The following is a 19,175-nucleotide window of genomic DNA, read 5'->3' as shown; positions in this document are numbered from 1 at the left end:
ATTTCAACGGCCGCATTTCGCTGAGTGACGTTGAGATGGCGTGCTGTTTTGATAAGCTGCACTGCGTTTGCTACCATGACGATGTGATCGACTCGGCTAGCAAGACGGCCCAGGCCGTTGAGGAATTGGACAAAGGGCCGCACCTGCACCATACAATCGCAGTCGTGGGTCAGGAGAAAAAAACCAGTTTGACCAGCGTTGCCAAACGCTTTAAAATAATCTGGCAACAATGGCACACCCAGCGCGTCGTCTGCTCTTTTGGACGTCTCATCCGCTTGACGTCATCGGATCGCAGGCCAGTTTTTAGTCGCGCATGAACACGCGATGCGCGGACCGCGGGCGAACGGACCCTCGTCTGAATCGGCCTTTAGGTGCGTCAGAAATTAGGAGGCGGCGAGATTCTGTGCAGATCGCGAGAGACTTCGCCTGCGTAAAAGTTCTCCTAATGCTGCACGTCGTTTGCGTCGCTTCCGGTCAGGTAATTTTGTCTCTCCTAATCTAGCATGCCCAAAGGCCCTACTCGAGGCGTCGAGCCCTGCCCTTGAACTTCTGTAGTTACAGCAGGTGTCGTTGCTGTGCGCCCCTGCAGTCGGGCAGTAAACAATGCGCGAATGCCAAGCAAGTCTGTCACTGCTACTTTTGCGTGCACTTCTTTCCCGTCGGAAGTTAATGCTTGGCTTCTAATCCTTCGTGGTGACCCGCAAACTTCTCGTCCAGTGCCATGCAACAACTTCTGGCGTAATGAGCATAGTGCATGTGGCTAGAAGCCCAGCTTGCTCTGCTGTGACTGTGGGGACGGGCACCCATGCACACAGCAGAACGACGGGTGCTGCCTTTGCGGTGCAACTCGCGAGGCAAACTACTCAAATTGTCCTTCACAGGCGCAGTAATCCAAAAATGCTGACATACTAGACAGGAGGCGCTGCTCGCAACGAGAGGATATAGCAGACGCCAAAGAGGGAGCATGTGGCTGTGCAGGCGGGACAGCTTGCGCAAGGGTCATGATAGCCACGACTCTCCAATGCGATTTCAGCTGCCGTGGAAGCATCTATGGCTAAGGTATTTCACCAAATAGAAGCAAGCCTCTCAGCTCAACTTACGTAAGCCATGCAGGCTGGAATGGCACCTCGCATAATGTCTATGCCCTCTAAACTTGCCAAGCCTTCCAATTCGGAAGCGGCTCAACATAGTTCAGGCTCTACCAATGACTCAGTTTTCTGATGATTCACAGATGCTGCATGGAGCCAGATATTCATTTTCTCTAACGCAATGGTTCCTCCATGTGTAATCCGCCTTCTACTCGTCCCCAGCAAAATCAAAGAAGCAGCAACTTGCAAGTAAACCCGAGGGGAACATTTTCAATCAGGCAGGTGCTGTTTGTTAATATCTCTCAACCACCAAAGGGTCATTAAGAGTTCTTGAATAGAACTGTCGCTCTATGTTCTATATTTTTTAAATTTTAGCAGACTTAAATTGCCTTTATTGCGCGCTTAATCCGAATAAACAAATTTTGCAAGAAATGTGGCATAACTGAAATGCGCTTCTCGTTTCCTAAGTTATGGGCCAGTTCGTCTTGATCTCAAGTGTAGAAGTGGAGGTTTGCTTATCTTTGTTTCCCCCAAAATTTCACACAACGCAAAGGTTTCTTTCCAGTTAATGCCCCTGAATGTGTCACATTGGCATTAGATTTTGTTACCCACCTGTGCTGCCTTTTTTCACTTCCGAATGTTAATTTTGCCTGTGGTGCTCAAGATTGTAGTTTTCTAGATTTACTTCTTGCTAATTGAAAAAAGCAATTATCGTGGCTTATTTTCATTCTGTTTCGTGTGACTTCAGTACAGATTTGTGTGGCAAGCGCCTGTGGGATGGGGGTGCAGAAAACAAGATTTCCTCAGTGAATTCTGTTTCAGACAGCACATTGTTGGACGAGTCGGTCACTCATTACAACTGCGCACAAACAAACAAGGAAGTGAAGTGTACAGAAAAAGAGCTACAAGTTTTGCACTCTTAACGTCCTGGTTTGTGTGGTGTGCGAAGTTACCTGTGTGGTAGCGTAAATTCTGGTCGTACCATTTTCCTCCGCGGACGGACTCATTCTGTGTAAGACATTACTCTCTCTTGTCCGTATAAAGGAAGCCAATAGTCCATAGTCCAGTAATTGATGTAACGAATTGGTCAACTGCTGCTTATGGCATAACCATGACCGCTTACTTACGTCATTTCACGTCATCTGCCATTAAACCTGTCCTACTTCTCGGCTGCTGTGAGTCGTAGTTTGTGCTCGGTTTCTGTGGAGAGTGCGCTCTGCACTGGCGTCAGTGTCAACGATCGTCACTGATCAGAAATCAACTAGCAATTGTTAAGCCCCTACAGGAATGCCTTAAAAACGCAAGTTTCTGGCGCGGTAATGAAATGCCACTTCCTCTTGTCGTTCATTCGTTGGGCTATGGGCGGATGAAGGCACAATGGAAACCACTGTTTCATTGATTTCACTGTTTCATCTTCAAAAAAGAGCTGTAAGATGCATTGCGGGTGTTCCTTATTGTTCCCCCACACATGACTTGTTTTTAAAATATGAAATCCTGCCAATCTATAGTTTAAACAATTATAGACTTTTAATGATATATAAACGCTCTTCACAAAGTGATGAACATTATATTAGTTATCTGGCAAAACTTGAGAAAAACACGCATATCCTGCAGACTAGACATAAAGAAATTTGGTTAGTGCCGATGCCTAGGGCATATTATACCGAGCAGTCTCTTTCTTATACTGTTCCAGTATTATTAAATAAATGAAACAAAGAATTGTTTGACCCCTTTCAGCATTCAAGTGATGTTATTAAGCGATTTTTCTTAGCAAGATAACGTAATATTGCACACAGTTTAAACCTATACCTGTTATTAATTTTCTCGTTTCCCCGTGACCAGTTATTTGTTTTTCTAATACCTATGTTTGTGCTGCAATGCATAGCGCTGCTTTTTTACAAAGTGTTTTGTTATTTTGTTTCAGTGTTTATTTGGAAAATTGAAAATCTGCCTGTGTACTGTACTGCCAAGTTGATAAAGGGGGCAGGACCTCTGTCAAGCTTACGAGCTTTTAGTCATGTCTTCTTCTCTGTCCAAGAGAAAAATAAAGACTGAATGACTGAATGAATGAACAGTGCCCTCCCCTCCCCCCTCCCCATGAAATGGCTATGAGTGCATGATTGCCACTTCTAAGTGTTAAGTGGAGTCTCTCGAGCGGAAGAAGAATACGACCGTCAGCATTTGATTTCGCTTTAAAGCCGTTGTTTAGTTTTTTACGGCCGGGAAAAATAATTCCCACCTCGCAAGGTGCAAACTCCATACGCTTAACACCGAGGGGAAGCATCGATGCAGTGCAGTCAGTTGCCAAAGATTTAGAGAAGTGGTATTCGTCACCTCTTTCATCCCGCCCAGTACGATGCACGCCAACGAACTACGACTCAAAATTTCCTATCTGAATTCGCTCCTACTTAAACTGAGGTTACCCGCGGCCGCTCCCACAATTCTGAAGATTCTCTTCAAATAGTCGCTAAAATGATTGTTACCAATAGTCAAATATTCTATCAAACACGCCTGGGCTCTTCCCTAGTGGAAGCTCGCCAACACGATGTCATTACTTAGAATTACGGGGGATGGCGATGCCCTGGATAATATTCGTCCTATTTCTTTAGCGTAATATGTAGTTAAGTTAATTGAAGGTTGCGTTCACACCCGCGTTACTGACCTCCTGGACAGCAGCGATATTGTGAGCCTCTGCCAAATTGATTGTGGCTGGGATGCTAGATATGAAACGGCATGTTGACCCAGAAAGTTGATTTCTCCTAGCTCGACGTCAGGTAATGTCCGCTGGGTTTGATTACACTGGACATATCCAAAGCTTACGATAGGAATTAACTTCCCATGCTACTTCACCGGTTACATCTTCCTAGATTATTTTTTAGCCTGGACCTCAGCATTCCTGCAAGATAGTGTTTTTGTGTTCGTCATGGTATACAGTCGGGGAAGTATAAACGAATGAGAGGTGTACTATGAGGGGCTCGCTCCTCATTCTCCTCAGCTCCATTCCTATTCATATGTAAACATAGTACCTACGTCTACGCGGATTACCCCGCGTTTTTTGAATATCAGACTCACATTTACACTTTATGTTCGCTTTCAATCCTATTTGAGTTCCCTGGTACAATGACTAAACAGCATAGGCCTTAGGATGAATATAAACAAGTGAGCTGTCTTTGGTTCACCGAAACAGGATCCTGCTTAAGTCTCTCTGACTTACCACCCTTCAGCCTGTTATTCAAGTTCAATCCCTAAAATACCTGGGCGTCATTTACGGCAAAAAACTAACCTGGCGGCCATACACTGATAACATCGCGGGGAAAGGCGTTCGTAGCGCCGGTATGTTATATTGCGTAGGTTGTGCAGTATATGGTGAGGAATGCGGAGAGATGCGCTCTTCAGCTTTTATAAAATGTGTGCCCGACCGGTTCTAGAACTCGGATCTGTACTATTTTCCTGCTCTTCTGCCTGCAAGGTTCGTCCTCTTGTTCTTTTGTTACGGGAAGAGCTTCAGTTGTGCTGTGGCGATGGACAGCTTATAAATCCGATCGCGGCATTCACAGTGCTTTGCATTGCAGCCCGCAGCGCAGTGGTCGACACGGTGGAGGCAGGTGCAGAGTAACAGCGTACCGGAAATTGCTATGAGAGGCAGTTTTGCTGCAATTTTCGCAAAATGCTTGCAGACATTGCTACAGTGTTTGTCGTTTTCCTCCATGCCTCCATATTCGTTCAAGCGCTGTAGTGCACGAATGAATGCCAAGTCGCCCGATTCATGCACGCAGCACATGGAACCCCTTCACAAATCTTAGCAGGATCACAAACGTTCGAAGCATATTACATAGGAGTTTTTAGCTTGCTTTATGAGGCGAACAATGTGATCATGGTTTTGCCAACAATTAACACCACGTGCACCTGTGAAGCACATGTGCTCACTGCTTTATCCTTGTTTTACTAATGACCAGTGACACCATTTATATGACGAGGCCAACTTAACAAATTACGAAAGGGGCTCGTTATGCTAGGCGCTCGAATTCTGAGCACAGGTTTACGTAACAGGCCAGGTACTGTCACAAGCACATAACTACGCTCAGCTTTGTAAAGCCTGGGGAGCTAATGACGTTCTGATCTTTTCAGTTGCGCAAGCATGCCCACCCGATAGGAGAGGCAGCAGGCTCTGCAGGCACTGTCCTGGGCTCTTCCTGCACTGGCCGCTGAGTCCTGACGAGGAGCAACCGGAAGGCCTCCATGTGCGCCTCGTCCAAGGTGCGAAGCTGCTCCAGCTGCGAAATACAAGACACTCCATGATCGCGGCACAGAACTCAGAGGCACACACGGCCCCGTCAGTCGCCAACCAGGGCGCAGCTTACATGTTGGTGTGCTGCGTGGTTCACCCCCTTTTTGGGCAGCTTGGCTTGGTTTATTAGGGTTTAACGTCCCAAAGCGACTCAAGCTATGAGAGACGCCTTAGCGAAGGGCTCCGGAAATTTCGACCACCTGGGGTTCTTTAACGTGCACTTACATCGCACAGCACACGGGCCTCTAGAATTTCGCCTCCATCGAAATTCGACCACTATGGCCGGGATCGAGCCCGCGTCTTTCGGGCCAGCAGCCGAGTGCCATAACCACTCAGCCACCGCGGCGGCTTCTTTTTGGGCAGCGTCAATATCTGTAAACACGCGCTGTCAGAAAGCGGAGCACCAGTTTCCTAGTATAGACTTTAAGATCGGGTGAAACTTTGTTTTCTGAAAAAAAATTATAGATTTTGAACGCAGCTGATAGAGCACTGCATATATTACGCATGGGTATTCGCAACTTTAGAGATGCTGGTTAACCTTTTTTCGTGCTTACGTCTCACGAAACGGTAGAAGTTTTTGCGAATTTTATTTGCATCTTCGGCGCCTCATTTTGTTCTCGGTTACTAGGTTTCGTAACCTTCTAATAGAGCATGTTTCTAGCTTTCAGAGCATATCGTTAATTTACATTTTAACATTTTTAAATTACACTTGACTATTCCTGAATAAAAAGGAAAAGTTTTATATTTCGTCGTGTCGAGCGGAAAGGTGCTATTTTTAAGATGCTTCATCCGCATTATTCTCAACACAGCATTTCTGGAAGTTCATGTATCTTTATCTCAAGTAACTATTAATCGTAAGCAAGCAATACTTTTAACAAGTGCTAATAAAGTCATTTATGTAAATAGTACTAGAATCCTAAGTATTATGAGCCACCGCTTGCACAGGCGTCTTTTATTCGGGAACAGCCGGGCACCCAGCGCGCGCTCCCCGGAGCCAAGGCAAGCGACGATGATGATGATGGGGATATACAGATGAAAGAGGTGAAAGTGCGCGCAAAGCGCTCACACAAATAGTTCCCCGGCAGGAAAGCGGCCATCCTGGCCGCGGATTAAATAGAAGAGGGGCGACGGGTGTAGAGTTTCATCCGCGATACATGAACCACTTCTTGAGAGCGGCGACGGCGGTCGATGACGGGGTGCGAGGGAACAACGGCGTAGTTGACCGGAAATGTTTGCTGGACGAGAAGATAAGGTCCGATAAAGCGCTGGAGAAACTTTGCGCACAGTCCAGGCGTTCGGACGGGTGTCCAGAGGAGGACCTCATCTCCGGGTCGGAAGGAGACCGTACGGTGGTGCAGGTCATAGCGGTGTTTGCGGTCTTGCTGAGTGGCCTCGGTGATGACGCGGGCGAGGTGGCGACAATATGCCATCCGAGAAGCGAACTCTTCGCCCACAGACGCAGACGGAGATGCGGGAGCAGAAAAGAAGGCGGCATCGAACAATGAGGATGGAACACGGCCATAAACCAAGAAGAGGGGGCTGTAGCCAGTGGTGCGTTAAACTGCGGAATTGTAGGCAAAGGTGACAAAGGGCAAAATGTTGTCCCAGTTCTTATGGTCAGGCCGAATGTACATAGATATGTCAGACAGGGTACGGTGAAAGCGCTCGATGAGACCGCTGGTTTGATGATGGTAGCTAGAACATGTCTTGTGGACAGTGTTGGCGGCGCTGAGGACCTCTTAAAGCACATGGGACAAAAATGTCTTCCCACGGTCGCTGATCAGGACACGAGGAGAACCATGGCGCAACACTATCGCATGCAAGAAAAAGTCGGCGACTTCAGAAGCAGCACCGGAGTGAAGCGGGACTGTTTCAGCATACCGCGTCAGGTGGTCAATGGCGGTGACAACCCAACGGTGGCCAGCTGGCGTAACCGGAAAGGGACCAAACAAGTCGATGGCGACGGTGTCGAAAGGCACGGATGGGCAAGGAAGAGGCTGTAGGAGGCTGGCAGGAACGGATGTTGACCGCTTGCGACGCTGGCAAGACACACAGGAGGATATGTATTTGGCGACGCTAGTAGAGAGCCCAGGCCAGAAGTATCGGCTCTTGATACGGTCATACGTCGTCAGGTGACCCAAATGACCGACAGAAGCGTCGTCATGGTAAGCCTGCAAAACCTGAAGACGAAGGGAGCGAGGCACAACGGGAACCCACGGGAGACCCGTAGGGTGGTAGGTGTAGCGGTAGTGTGTGCCGTGCGGAAATCTGAACTGGCGAAGCTGGCGGCGCGAGCGACTGTTGGGTGCCGCTGTTTGGCCTCGGAGACGATCGATGATAGTGCGGCAGTATGGATCAGCCAGCTTATGGGAGGGCAAATCGGCGTGGACGTCGACTGGTGCAACAGCAATGGGTACACAATTCAGAGGGAGGTCGGACGCCTGAGGTGAAGGGCACGTTGTTGAGGGGGCCGCAGCGTGAGTCCGGGAGTCAGGCAACGGGCATCGAGACAGGGCGTCAGCGTCGAGGTGTTTTCTCCCGGATTTGTAGGTGATAGTGAAGGTGTACTCCTGAAGACGTAGCAACCAGCGACCCAAACGGCCGGACAAGTTCTTCAGTGTCGACAACCAATGGAGCGCCTGATGATCGGTGACAACGGTGAAGTGACGGCCATACAAGTAGGGGCGAAATTTCTGGATTGCCCAAACAACGGCGAGACACTCTTGCTCTGTTATGGTGTAGTTACGCTAAGCTGTAGTAAGAGAACGGCTGGCGTACGCTACAACCTGCTCTTGGTTGGCATCGTTGCGTTGTAAGAGAACAGCACCAAGGCCTTGTCCACTGGCGTCGGTATGGAGAATGGTGGGGGCTGCCTCATCAAAATGGCGAAGCACAGGCGTTGAAGTCAGCGCCTGCTTGACGGCTTGGAAGGCCTCTTCGCATTCAGTGGACCACAGATAAAGCGTCTCAGAAGTCAGTAGTTTATGGAGGGGGGACGCTATGGATGCAAAATTACGTATGAAACGGCGGAAATAGGACGCTAAGCCCAGGAAGCTGCGAAGTTCTTTCAGGCGCTGGGGGCGAGGAAAACTGAGGACAGCGGCAATTTTTTCAGGATAAGGTCAGATTCTGGCCTTACTAACGATGTGGCCGAGTACTTTGATGCTTTTGCTGGCAAAGTGGCACTTTTTGGTATTTGATTGAAGGCCGGCTTTCGCAAGGCACGTGAGAACTGCGTTGAGACGGTGCAAGTGCTGGGAGAAGTCGGACGAAAAGATGATAATGTCGTCCAGATAGCAAAGGCAGGTCTTCCATTTCATGCCCCGTAGCGCGGTGTCAATCATGCACTCAAATGTGGCCGGGGCATTGCACAGGCCGAAAGGCATCACATTGAATTCGTAAAGACCGTCCGGGGTAACATATGCGGTCTTCTTGTCCGATCCGTGCATGGGAATTTGCCAATAGCCCGAGCGGAGGTCGAGGCTTGAAATGTACTCAGCGCCTTGGAGGCAGTCCAACGCGTCGTCGATGCGAGGGAGCGGGTAGACATCTTTATGGGTTATCTTGTTAAGGGCACGGTAATCCACGCAGAAACGAATTGAGCCATCTTTTTTACGGACGAGAACGACAGGAGATGGCCAGGAGCTTGTAGATGGTCGAATGATGCGGCGCGAAATCATGTCTGCAACCTGGTCCTCAATGATCTTGCGCTCAGATGCGGAAACGCGGTACGGACGGCGCCGTACAATAGCTGAGCCGTCCGTCTCTATGCGATGGGACGTTACAGAAGTCTGGCCTAAAGCGGACGTGCACACATCAAAGGAGTTCTGGTGGGTCATAAGAACTTCTAGTAAGACTGTCGACTGCTCAGGCGTAAGGTCAGCGCTGATGGCGGCTGCGAGCGCAGAGGAAGAACACGGAGCGGGAGTATCAGCTGGTAGCACAGCACATGAAATCGGGTCGGTGTCGAGAGGGACAGGTTTACCCTCAAACAGGAAACCAATAGCAGCGCCTTTGGGTAGTAACATGGACTGGCTGGTAGTGTTCAGCGCCGTGATGACCGCGCAACCACGGACGAAAGATGTGAGGCAAGAGGGAAGAGCGATGCCTTGGGAGGTCCAGCGTGGCGAAGGCATGACTAAGGCATCGCCGTCAAAAGCGAAGTCTAAAGTTGCAAGGATGAGCTGTTCACGGCCAGGGAGCAGGGCGAAGTCGACAGCAGCGACCACACGTGGTGGCGAACAGTCAGACCAGGGGGCCAAGTCTGGATCTGCTATGTGGATGAGGCGGTCGTTGCAAGAGATGAGGGCAGAAGAAGACGACAAAAAGTCCCACCCCAGGATTATCGGATGAACGCAGGATGGGAGGATAACGAATTCAATATGATAGCGCTGGTTAGCGATGAAAACACGCACAGTGCATTGGCCAGTGGGGTGGATGAGCGTGCCGTTGGCTCCACGGAGAGGCGAACCGGTGTATGGAGTTGTGACTTTGCGCAGGCGGGAACACAGGGCAAGGTGAATGACGGAGAAAGCGGCACCCGTGTCTATCAGAGCTTGAGTCCACACCCCTTGAACACACACTGTCAACATATTCGACGGGCGGTCAGGAGGGATTTTAGAGTTCGCACGGCAAGCAGCTTTCCCTCCAAAAACTGCTTCGTTTAGTTTTCCGGGATAGGAGCGAAGGGCTGCGAGGCGGGACGAAGAGGTGATGAGCGGCGAAAAGGTGAAGGGGAGCGGCGGCGAGTAGAACGGGAGGACCGAGTGATATCCTGGGAGTTTGGAGGCGAGGGGGAGCGACGGTAAATTTGGGAGAACGGTGAGGTGGAAGTATCAGGCTGGCGCACAGGTGCACGTTCGAAAAGCAACATAACCGCGTCGTTCATCTTGCTGTCGCCGGCGACAGACGCGTGAGGCATGACCGCGGATCCCGCAGTAGTAGCAAGTAGGACGGGGAGCACGCCAGGCTGGAGCATAAGGCGTTGCTGGAGGACACGGAGCCACGGCAGCCACGTGACCGCAGACAGGCGTTGGAGTAGACGTAGGGAACGGGGCGGGTGGCCTCGATGCAATGTCGGCATAGGTGGGCGGGCGAGAAGGTGTCTGAGGGGTGGCAGGGGCTACGGCGCAGGTGAAAGCGGCCAGCTCATCTTTGATGACGCTCCGCAAGTCAGGTGTAGCAGGCGGGATATTAAAGGTGGGAGGGCCGAGAGTGGTGGGCTGCCCGTAGAGTTCCTCGCGTATCAGGGCACGGATGACGGAACGGAGGTTCCCATCGACGAGGACGCTGCCATCACTGGGTTCTGGCTGAAGGCGGCATGACTGCAGCTCATTCAGGCGCTGGCATGTAGAGGTAATGGCAGATACGCTGGAGGGGTTCTGGGCTATCAACGTGTTGAAAGCAACGGTCCCAATGCCGTTAAGAATGTGGCGAACGCGCTCCGACTCAGGCATGTCAGCACTAACGCGGCGGCAAAGAGCAAGAACGTCCTCGATGTAAGAGGTGTAGGACTCCCCAGGCTGCTGAAGCCGCGCGGCAAGCTTCTTCTTGGCTAGCTCAGAGCGGCCTCTCGGCGTGCCGAAAATTTGCCGCAGCTGCTGCGCGAATGTAGGCCAGTCGGCGATGTCATCTTCGTGATTAAGAAACCACGTCTTTGCGACGTCAGTCAAGTAAAAGACGACATTCAGCAGCTTGTGGGAGTCATCCCACCGGTTGAACGTACTGACCCTGGTGTAGTTGTCGAGCCAGTCGTCGACGTCGTCGCCACGAAGTCCTGCGAAGACCTGAGGGTCGCGTTGACGGCTGGTGATGGTCCAGGCTGGGGCAGCCGCAGCAGCTGGGGAAGGCGACGGGGGTGAGCGCGTTCCGTTGCCTTCCTCCATACCTGATGGCTGCAGACGCAAAAGACGGCCTGATCGGAGCTCCAGGGAGAGCGAAAGACGGGTCCGAAGCAAGAGGTAGGGGATAAGAATAGCACCTCCGCCACTTGTGAGCCACCGCTTGCACAGGCGTCTTTTATTCGGGAACAGCCGGGCACCCAGCGCGCGCTCCCCGGAGCCTAGGCAAGCGACGATGATGATGATGGGGATATACAGCTGAAAGAGGTCAAAGTTCGCGCAAAGCGCCCACAGTATATTCGTATATTTCTCAATAAATAAACAACAACATTCATGGGCGGCAATATTACTGCATCGACAAAGAAAAAAACGCAATAAACCTAGTTTTTGTTCGAAGTCCACAATTTTGGTGCTGGTTGTGTAAAGCATTATTTTCTATTCCGTACAAAATTTCAGCACTCTACGGATAGCATATTTTAGGAAAATGGTACATTAGTACAAAACAATAAAAACAAAAGTAAGAAATATTTATACTAAATTTTAATCTAGTCCTGAGCTCTAATGCAAGCAGCACATATCTTTAAGATACTTTCAAGTTCTATAGCGTACCTTTTATTACAATTACTTTACAGCGAACTCTTGAAAACCACTTTCAGATTCTCATACCACCTTCACGCCTCGGTACGACTGCTGAATACAAAACAACTATCTACGTTAACGGTGGAAACCTCACCAGTCATGCAGGCATTGCGGAATCAGGGTGTAGAAGAGTCATGTGAAAATTACTGGAAGATATCTGTAACGACTGCACAGCTACCATAGTCCTCCATCAAGTCAGAAATAAAATTCCAATAAGGAAGGGGGTCAGGCAGAAGGACATGATGTCGCCAATGCTATTCACCGCCTTTTTGCAGGATGTGTTCGGAGGCCTGCATTGGGAACAGTTTGGGATAAAGGTTAATGGAGAATACCTAAGTAATTTGCGATTCGCTGGTGGCATTGCCTTGCTAAGCCACTCCAGAGATGAACTGCAAAGCATAGTAAATGAGTTAGATAGGTACAACAGAAAGGGTAATCAAAAAGTGAGATGCAGAAATGCGTAACATGCGTGCACTACTAAACATCTGTTTTGATGTAAGCACATGCGATTTATTCCGCCAATACAATGCTGTACAAATATCAGAACTGTATCAGGTTAGGCTATCTCAAAAATATAAGAAGGAAATAAAACGAAATGTGAATTACATGCGTGACATGGCACATCTTTCGCAAAATGTGCAGTTCTACCCCAACAGACATAGCGAAATGTGGTACATCCCATTATGCCGCACAATGCGCGGCACACATAGCCTAGCAACACGTTGCCCGTCTTTTAAATGAATTTCATGCCGCACATGTTGACACATCAAGAGCATTCCGCAAAGATATACAGGACGTATGAGCTACTTTTTAGATTTCAGCATGCTTTCATTGCTTCTTCCATTTCTTTCGTTTTTCATGAAATGTTGACGTGACTTGAATAACCGCGGCGGCTGCGTTTTTATGGAGGAAAAACGCTAAGGCGCCCGTGTGCTGTGCGATGTCAGTGCACGTTAAAGATCCCCAGGTGGTAGAAATTATTCCGGAGAGCCCTCCACTACGGCACCTCTTCTTCCTTTCTTCTTTCACTCCCTCCTTTATCCCTTCCCTTACGGCGCGGTTCAGGTGTCCAACGATATATAAGACAGATACTGCGCCAGTTCCTTTCCCCCAAAACCAACTATTATTATTAATATTATTATTGAATAACCGGAGACTGTTTTTTTCTATGCAATTTTTTGTTTCTTTCTGTTTTCCCTGATGTTCTTGAATTCTGATTTTTTTTTCCTTAATGATGCGCCAGTCTTATTTGGTAACCATTATTTGTATGTATTTTGCGATGTTGCTTGTATACATTACTTGCATGCTGCCTGCTGCCCTGCAATGTAGGGGCCGAGAGGCATGTCAAGCCACAACTTTTGGATTTTCCCCCTCGACCCGCACCACGTGTGCATGGCAAAAATAAATTGAAATTGAACAGTAATGTTCAACAATCCAGCAAGGAAAGAGCACTTTACAGTTGTTAGCGAGGTACTGGAAGTACTGGAAGTAAAGGTCCACTTAGGGCAAGTAGCACTCGCTGATCCGGATCATGAGGGGGAAATAACTAGAAGAATAAACGTGGGATGGAGTGCATATGGCAGGTACTCTCACATAATGAATGGCAGTTTACCAATATCCCTGAAGAGAAAAGTGTACAACAGCTGTATTTTACCGGTACTCACCTACGGGGCAGAAAGGTGGAGGCTAACCAAAAGGGTTCAGCTTAAGTTCAGGACTTTTTGACGAAACACGGGACGCGGACCACTGAAAAATAGATTTGTATTGACGTTTCGGGTCCCAGCACGGGGGCCTTGCTCACAATGAAGGCGATCATCAGAAGGGGGTCGTATTTAAACAGTTTTAAACAATTGCCGCAAGGAATGAGCGTATATCTTGTTTATATTACCTTTCTTTCTGTTAAACGTTCATGATGTGGTTTGTATGATAACTTGAGCGTTATTGAGCGTTATTGATAAGCGTTATTACGCACGCTTTAGTTTCTTACGTCACGAGCATGCTGCTGCAGTCGCTTTTTGTAATTTTCTATCTCACCGATGCACACGGCATCGCAGTCTGCGCAGGGGACTGCGTAAACTACTCCGGGAAACCTTTCCTTCGGCAGCTTATCCTTCATGCTTACCAACTGATGACGCATTTTTTTTTGGAAGGGACATGTGTCAACTGCACGTCATTATCCTGTAAGACACGTGCAATGCATTCACTTGTACCAGGAACATGAGGCAGAGGCCCGTTTCGTGAGGGCGGAAGAGCAGTCAGGACGTCCACGACGTGACAGGTGTCGTTCCATTTCCAGGTGGCACATGTCCCTTCCAAAAAAATGCTGGGAAGCGTGAAGGAGAAGCCGCCGAAGGCAAGGTTCCCCGGGGTAGTTTACGCAGTCCCCTGAGCAGACTGCTATGGCGTGCGCAAGTGACGTAAGGCTCGTGGCGCAAGTGACGTAAGGCTCGTGACGTAAGGAACAAAAGCGTGCGTAATAACGCTTTAGCGGAACACGCCGTCATGAATAATCATAACATCGATTGGAACCAGGCAAGGATCGTCACCACTGAGAAAGTAACATCGCCAAGACTACACCTGGAATCATTCATCATACAAACCACATCACAAACGTTTAACAGAAAGGACGGTAATCTAAACAAGATATACGCTCATTACTTGTGGCAGTTGCTCAAAACTGTTTAAATACGACCCACTTCTGATGGTGGCTTTCATTGAGAACAAGGCCCCCGTGCTGGGATGCAAAACGTTAATACAAATCTATTGTTTCCTGGTCGGCGTCCCGTGGTTCGTCAAAATCCCCCCCCCCCCCCCCCCGGCTAGACGAGATTCCGCCATTATCTTAATTTCAAGTTCAGGACGTAAGACAGCTCCAAGCCTATTCCGAACAAGTCTCTAGAATGCTACGCCGGGTAATCAAGAAAAGAAATGGGCTAAGAGAGAAGGAGGCTCTAAGATTAGTTCAGGCTTTCATTCTCTCTAAACTAACATACGCCACCTCGTACTTACGGCTTAGCAAAAAGGCAAAAGACCAACTAGATGTTATTATTCGAAAGGCAGTTAAGACGGCGCTGGGACTCCCTTTATGCACATCCACTAAGCGCTTACTACAGCTGGGGATCCATAACACCATCGACGAACTAATAGAGGCCCACCGTGTAAATCAAATTGTCAGGCTCTCAACATCTAAGCCTGGCAGGAAAATATTACAGAAGCTGAGAATCAGTCCACCCCGGGAAGTCGCTGACAAGATCGACATGCCCATGCAGATGAGATCACACATGACGACTCACCCCATACCAAAACGCATGGATGAGGAATATAACAGAGGACGGAGACTAGCCAGAGCTAGACACCTCTCTAAGCGATGGGATGGAAACAAGGACACGATCTACGTCGATGCGGCTGGACCCGTTAACGGAGTCGCGGCAATTGCAGCAGTTTCACCTCGGGGAGATATCATTGCAAGCAGCCTTATCCAAGCGGTGGATATCACATGGGCTGAAGAAGCAGCTATCGCACTAGCGATATCAAAGAACAGCGAGGCAACGGTTATGTCCGACTCACAAGCAGCGGTACGCAATTACCTCAGAGGCCGCGTTGGCGCTCCGTGTTGGGAAATTTTGGAAAGGTCTAATCTTTCCAACATCCAGATCTTCTGGACGCCAGGGCATCTCTCAACGACGGGCAATGAGGCGGCCAACACAGCTGCTCGAGCTCTCCTCCTCCGAGCATCTGGCACGCAGCCTCTCTCTGACATAGTTGACAACCCCTCACCCTTACTAAGCTACGCAGAAATTACGGAGTACTATAAGATCACAAGAAGGGAATATCCTCTTCCTCACAAAACCCTAAGTAAATATGAAGAGCACGTAATCAGGCGAATACAAACTAATACTCTGCCCAATCCTTACCTAATGAGTAAATGGTACCCAGAAACCTACAATTCGTCCTGCCCCTTCTGTGGAGCAGTTGGCACACTCTTTAACGCGGTTTGGGAACGTCAAGAAAACCCAGACTTGGACAGCAATCCCGATCCGACTCATGAGCGCTGGGAGGCAACCCTTCATAGCCACAGCCCACTCGACCAGAAATTGCTGGATGAGAGGGGCCGGATTATGATGACGACCAATGGGTTCTCGTACTGAACCCACCCAGTTTTTGTGCTCTGAATAAATGTTTTTCCTCCTCCTCCTCCTCAGGACGTAAGAAAAATTATAAGTGCAACGCTAAAAAACTGAAAGCGGGCAGAATGGGTGAAAGAACAAAGTGGGTTAATGACATTCCAGTTGAAGTCAAGAGGAAGAAATGGGCTTGAGCAGCCCGTGTAAAGCGCAGGCGACATAACCGCTGGTCATTAAGGATTCCAAGAGAAGGCAAGCGTAGCAGGAGGTGCGCGGCAGAGATTTAGGTGGGCGGATGAGATTAGGAAGTTTGGCAGCTTACGGTGGCCGCAGGTAGCAAAGAAAAGGGTTAACTAGAGAGACATGGGAGAGGCCTTTTCCATGCAGTGGGCGTAGTCAGGCTTCTGCTGCTGCTGATGATGATGCTATCGCGTCGTGCCCTCCTAATTTTCTGTGCTGAAGGTAACCTGATTACAAAGCAGAAAAAAACATCCACATGTCGCCGGTAGGATGTGAGCCCACGACCTGCGCGTACGGCGTTCTACCAGCTGGGCAGCTACTGTGGCGGCTTTCCAACCTTTTCGAATGCATTCATGTCGCAGGTAGCCTAACCTTGAAAGGGAGTGTTCACCGGCACCACCCTCGACCACAGTGGCCGACGTGGAACATCCTGTAATACCGCAGGTGGAACGTGATCGAACGGTGAGGACGGCGGGTATGCGAGAACCCTCTTCGGCTACCGCGCAAGCAGTGTGCCATTATACTTGACGAGGACGTATTTCAGAAGAGAAAGGTTCCTGGCCAGTTGGTAATGCATTTAAACCGAAGAATCAGCGAGATGAAGCACGGGCACATGAGGAAACGACACACACACGAGCGCTGACTCACAGCTAAAATTTTATTCTGGTGGAAAGACGTTTAAATAGAAAATATTGCTACGGTTGTGCTTGTGCTTGGAACGCTCGGGCTTGGTGCGCTCGCGCTTGGAACGCGAAGAGGACGAAGTGCGTTTCTGCTGCTGGGCTTCGCGTGCCCGGTTGTTCGGCTGCGTGGCTGTAAGCTGTTTCCCTGTAAATATATTTTTCCCTTTTGGTGTGCACATCTTCACGTTACATTATTGGTGTGAGGTGCTGGGTACAGCCACAGCAAGCACGGAACTTCGCAGCGGTCGTCAGCTCGCTGGCTCTTCAACCATGACCAGCGAAGGGGCCGCTCCGTCGGCGTCCGCCAACCCGGCGTTCATCATTGCCCATCCGAGAGATCCTGGGACCTTCAACGGAACGGACGGCGTCGACGTGGAGGACTGGCTCGCAATGTACGAGCGCGTGAGCACACACAACAGGTGGGACCCGACCCTAAAGTTGGCCAACGTCATCTTCTACCTGACGGGCACTGCCAGAGTATGGTTCGAGACCCACGAGGATGAACTCACCAGCTGGGATCTCTGCAAGCGCAAGCTTTGTGACCTGTTTGGTAAGCCATTCGGGCGTCAGCTCGCTGCGAAGAAGGAGCTCGCATGCCGTGCACAAACGTCCACAGAGTCCTATGTATCATACATTCAGGACATATTAGCTCTCTGCATGAAAGTCGACGCCACTATGTCAGAGTGCGACAAAGTAGGTCACGTGCTCAAAGGCATCGCAGATGACGCCTTTAACCTTCTTGTATACAAGGACTGCGGAACGGTTGACGCAATCATCAAGGAATGCCGCCGGTTCGAACAAGCGAAGAGCCGCCGAATTTCTCCGCAGTTCACGCGGTTGCCGAATACGACTGCGACGTCGTCCTGTGTAGACTCGACTCCACCGAGCCGTCTGCCGACATCTGAGAGCCTGACACGACTTGTGCGCCAAGAAGTAGAGGCAATGTCCCCCGTTGCGTTTCATCCACCCGCAACAGACAGTACTCCAGCAGTATCCCTTATACAGGCTGTCGTTCGCAAAGAATTTGCCAATCTTGGGATTCAACCTGTTTGCTCAGTTAGTGCCCCATATGCTCGCCGCATGTCCCCGGAGCTCGGTTCTGAACGTGCATACTACCCTCGACGCAGCCGCAATCCAGATGAATGGAGAACACCTGATGACAGGCCCATCTGCTTTAACTGCTCCCGAGTTGGCCACATATCTCGACACTGCCGAAGCCGTCCGTCCTCGACCTACAGCCGCTACCCGCCGGGTTCTGCATATTCCCGCCGCTCTCCCTCGCCCTCGGAAACGACCTCTTCTGGCCACAACGCTCAGACCCCGCTTACCAACCGTTCGTCGTCACCTCAGCGCCGTCGATCTCCATCGCCCCGACCTCGCCGCCCTTCGTCGCCGGCCCCATATGCCCGCTCCCGGTCGGAAAACTGATGGCTGCAGCGTCTGGGGGATATGCTGCTCTGACAACCCGACCAGAAAACCCTCCTTTAACTCTTCATGCTCATCGGAACATCCTTAACGTCGACGTGGACGGGGTCCCTGTTACCGCTCTGATCGACACTGGAGCGCACGTCTCAGTCATGAATGCTCGTCTTCGCCGTCGCCTAAGGAAAGTGCTCACTCCTGCCCCCTCAACTGTGGTCCGTGTTGCAGATGGCGGTATGTCTATTGTCGTCGGAATGTGTACTGCTCGTGTTTCAATAGCCGGCCGCCATACTTCTGTGCTCTTCACTGTCCTCGAACACTGCCCTCATGACATCATTCTCGGCCTTGACTTTCTCACCGACCATTCCGCCCTTATAGATTGCGCCACAAGCATCGTTCAACTCGCTCTACCTGTTCCTTCAGAGCCACCGGATCCAATTGTTCACCGACTGTGCACCGCCGACTTTGTCCGTCTGGACCCCGATGCCGCCACTTATGTCCGTTTCTCCTCGGTCCCGCCAGTTCCCGATGGTGACTACATCATTACTCCGGTTCCTGATGTGCCCTTTACACGCAGTGTTGCCCTTGCGCATACAGTTGTCACCATGTCGGCAAATCAAGCGTCCCTTCCGGTTCTCAACTTTGCCTCTTACGTTCAGCCACTCCCACAAGGTATGTCGCTCGCCACGCTGTGCCCTGCTGCCGAATGCGTCGTATCGGCGGTGAGAAGCGTCCCACCCTCGTCGAACTGCCGCGACTCTGACGTCCCACCACCTGATGAATATGCAAAAATGATTGCTGCTGACCTCTTACCAGGGCAAGCTCACGACCTTCGGTATCTTCTGTCGTCT

General features: G+C 50.0%; 2 protein-coding genes across 3 annotated transcripts in view; one reads left to right on the top strand and one right to left on the bottom strand.

Annotated features, from left to right (window-relative positions):
- The window catches only part of LOC144104506 (angio-associated migratory cell protein), a 528,250-nt gene that overhangs the window by 44,748 nt on the left and 464,327 nt on the right, over nucleotides 1-19,175 (top strand). The window lies entirely within an intron of this gene.
- The window catches only part of LOC144105200 (uncharacterized), a 143,458-nt gene that overhangs the window by 69,622 nt on the left and 54,661 nt on the right, over nucleotides 1-19,175 (bottom strand). Inside the window, exon 8 of the mRNA XM_077638346.1 lies at nucleotides 5,235-5,362. Coding sequence (XP_077494472.1) covers nucleotides 5,235-5,362 — 128 coding nt within the window. The remainder of the gene's footprint in view (nucleotides 1-5,234; nucleotides 5,363-19,175) is intronic.

This window comes from Amblyomma americanum, chromosome 9, assembly GCF_052857255.1.
Source record: "Amblyomma americanum isolate KBUSLIRL-KWMA chromosome 9, ASM5285725v1, whole genome shotgun sequence".
Taxonomy (NCBI): Eukaryota; Metazoa; Arthropoda; class Arachnida; order Ixodida; family Ixodidae; genus Amblyomma; species Amblyomma americanum.
The sequence above is the reverse complement of the archived record's forward strand: the minus strand, read 5'-3'. Positions and strand labels throughout refer to the sequence as shown.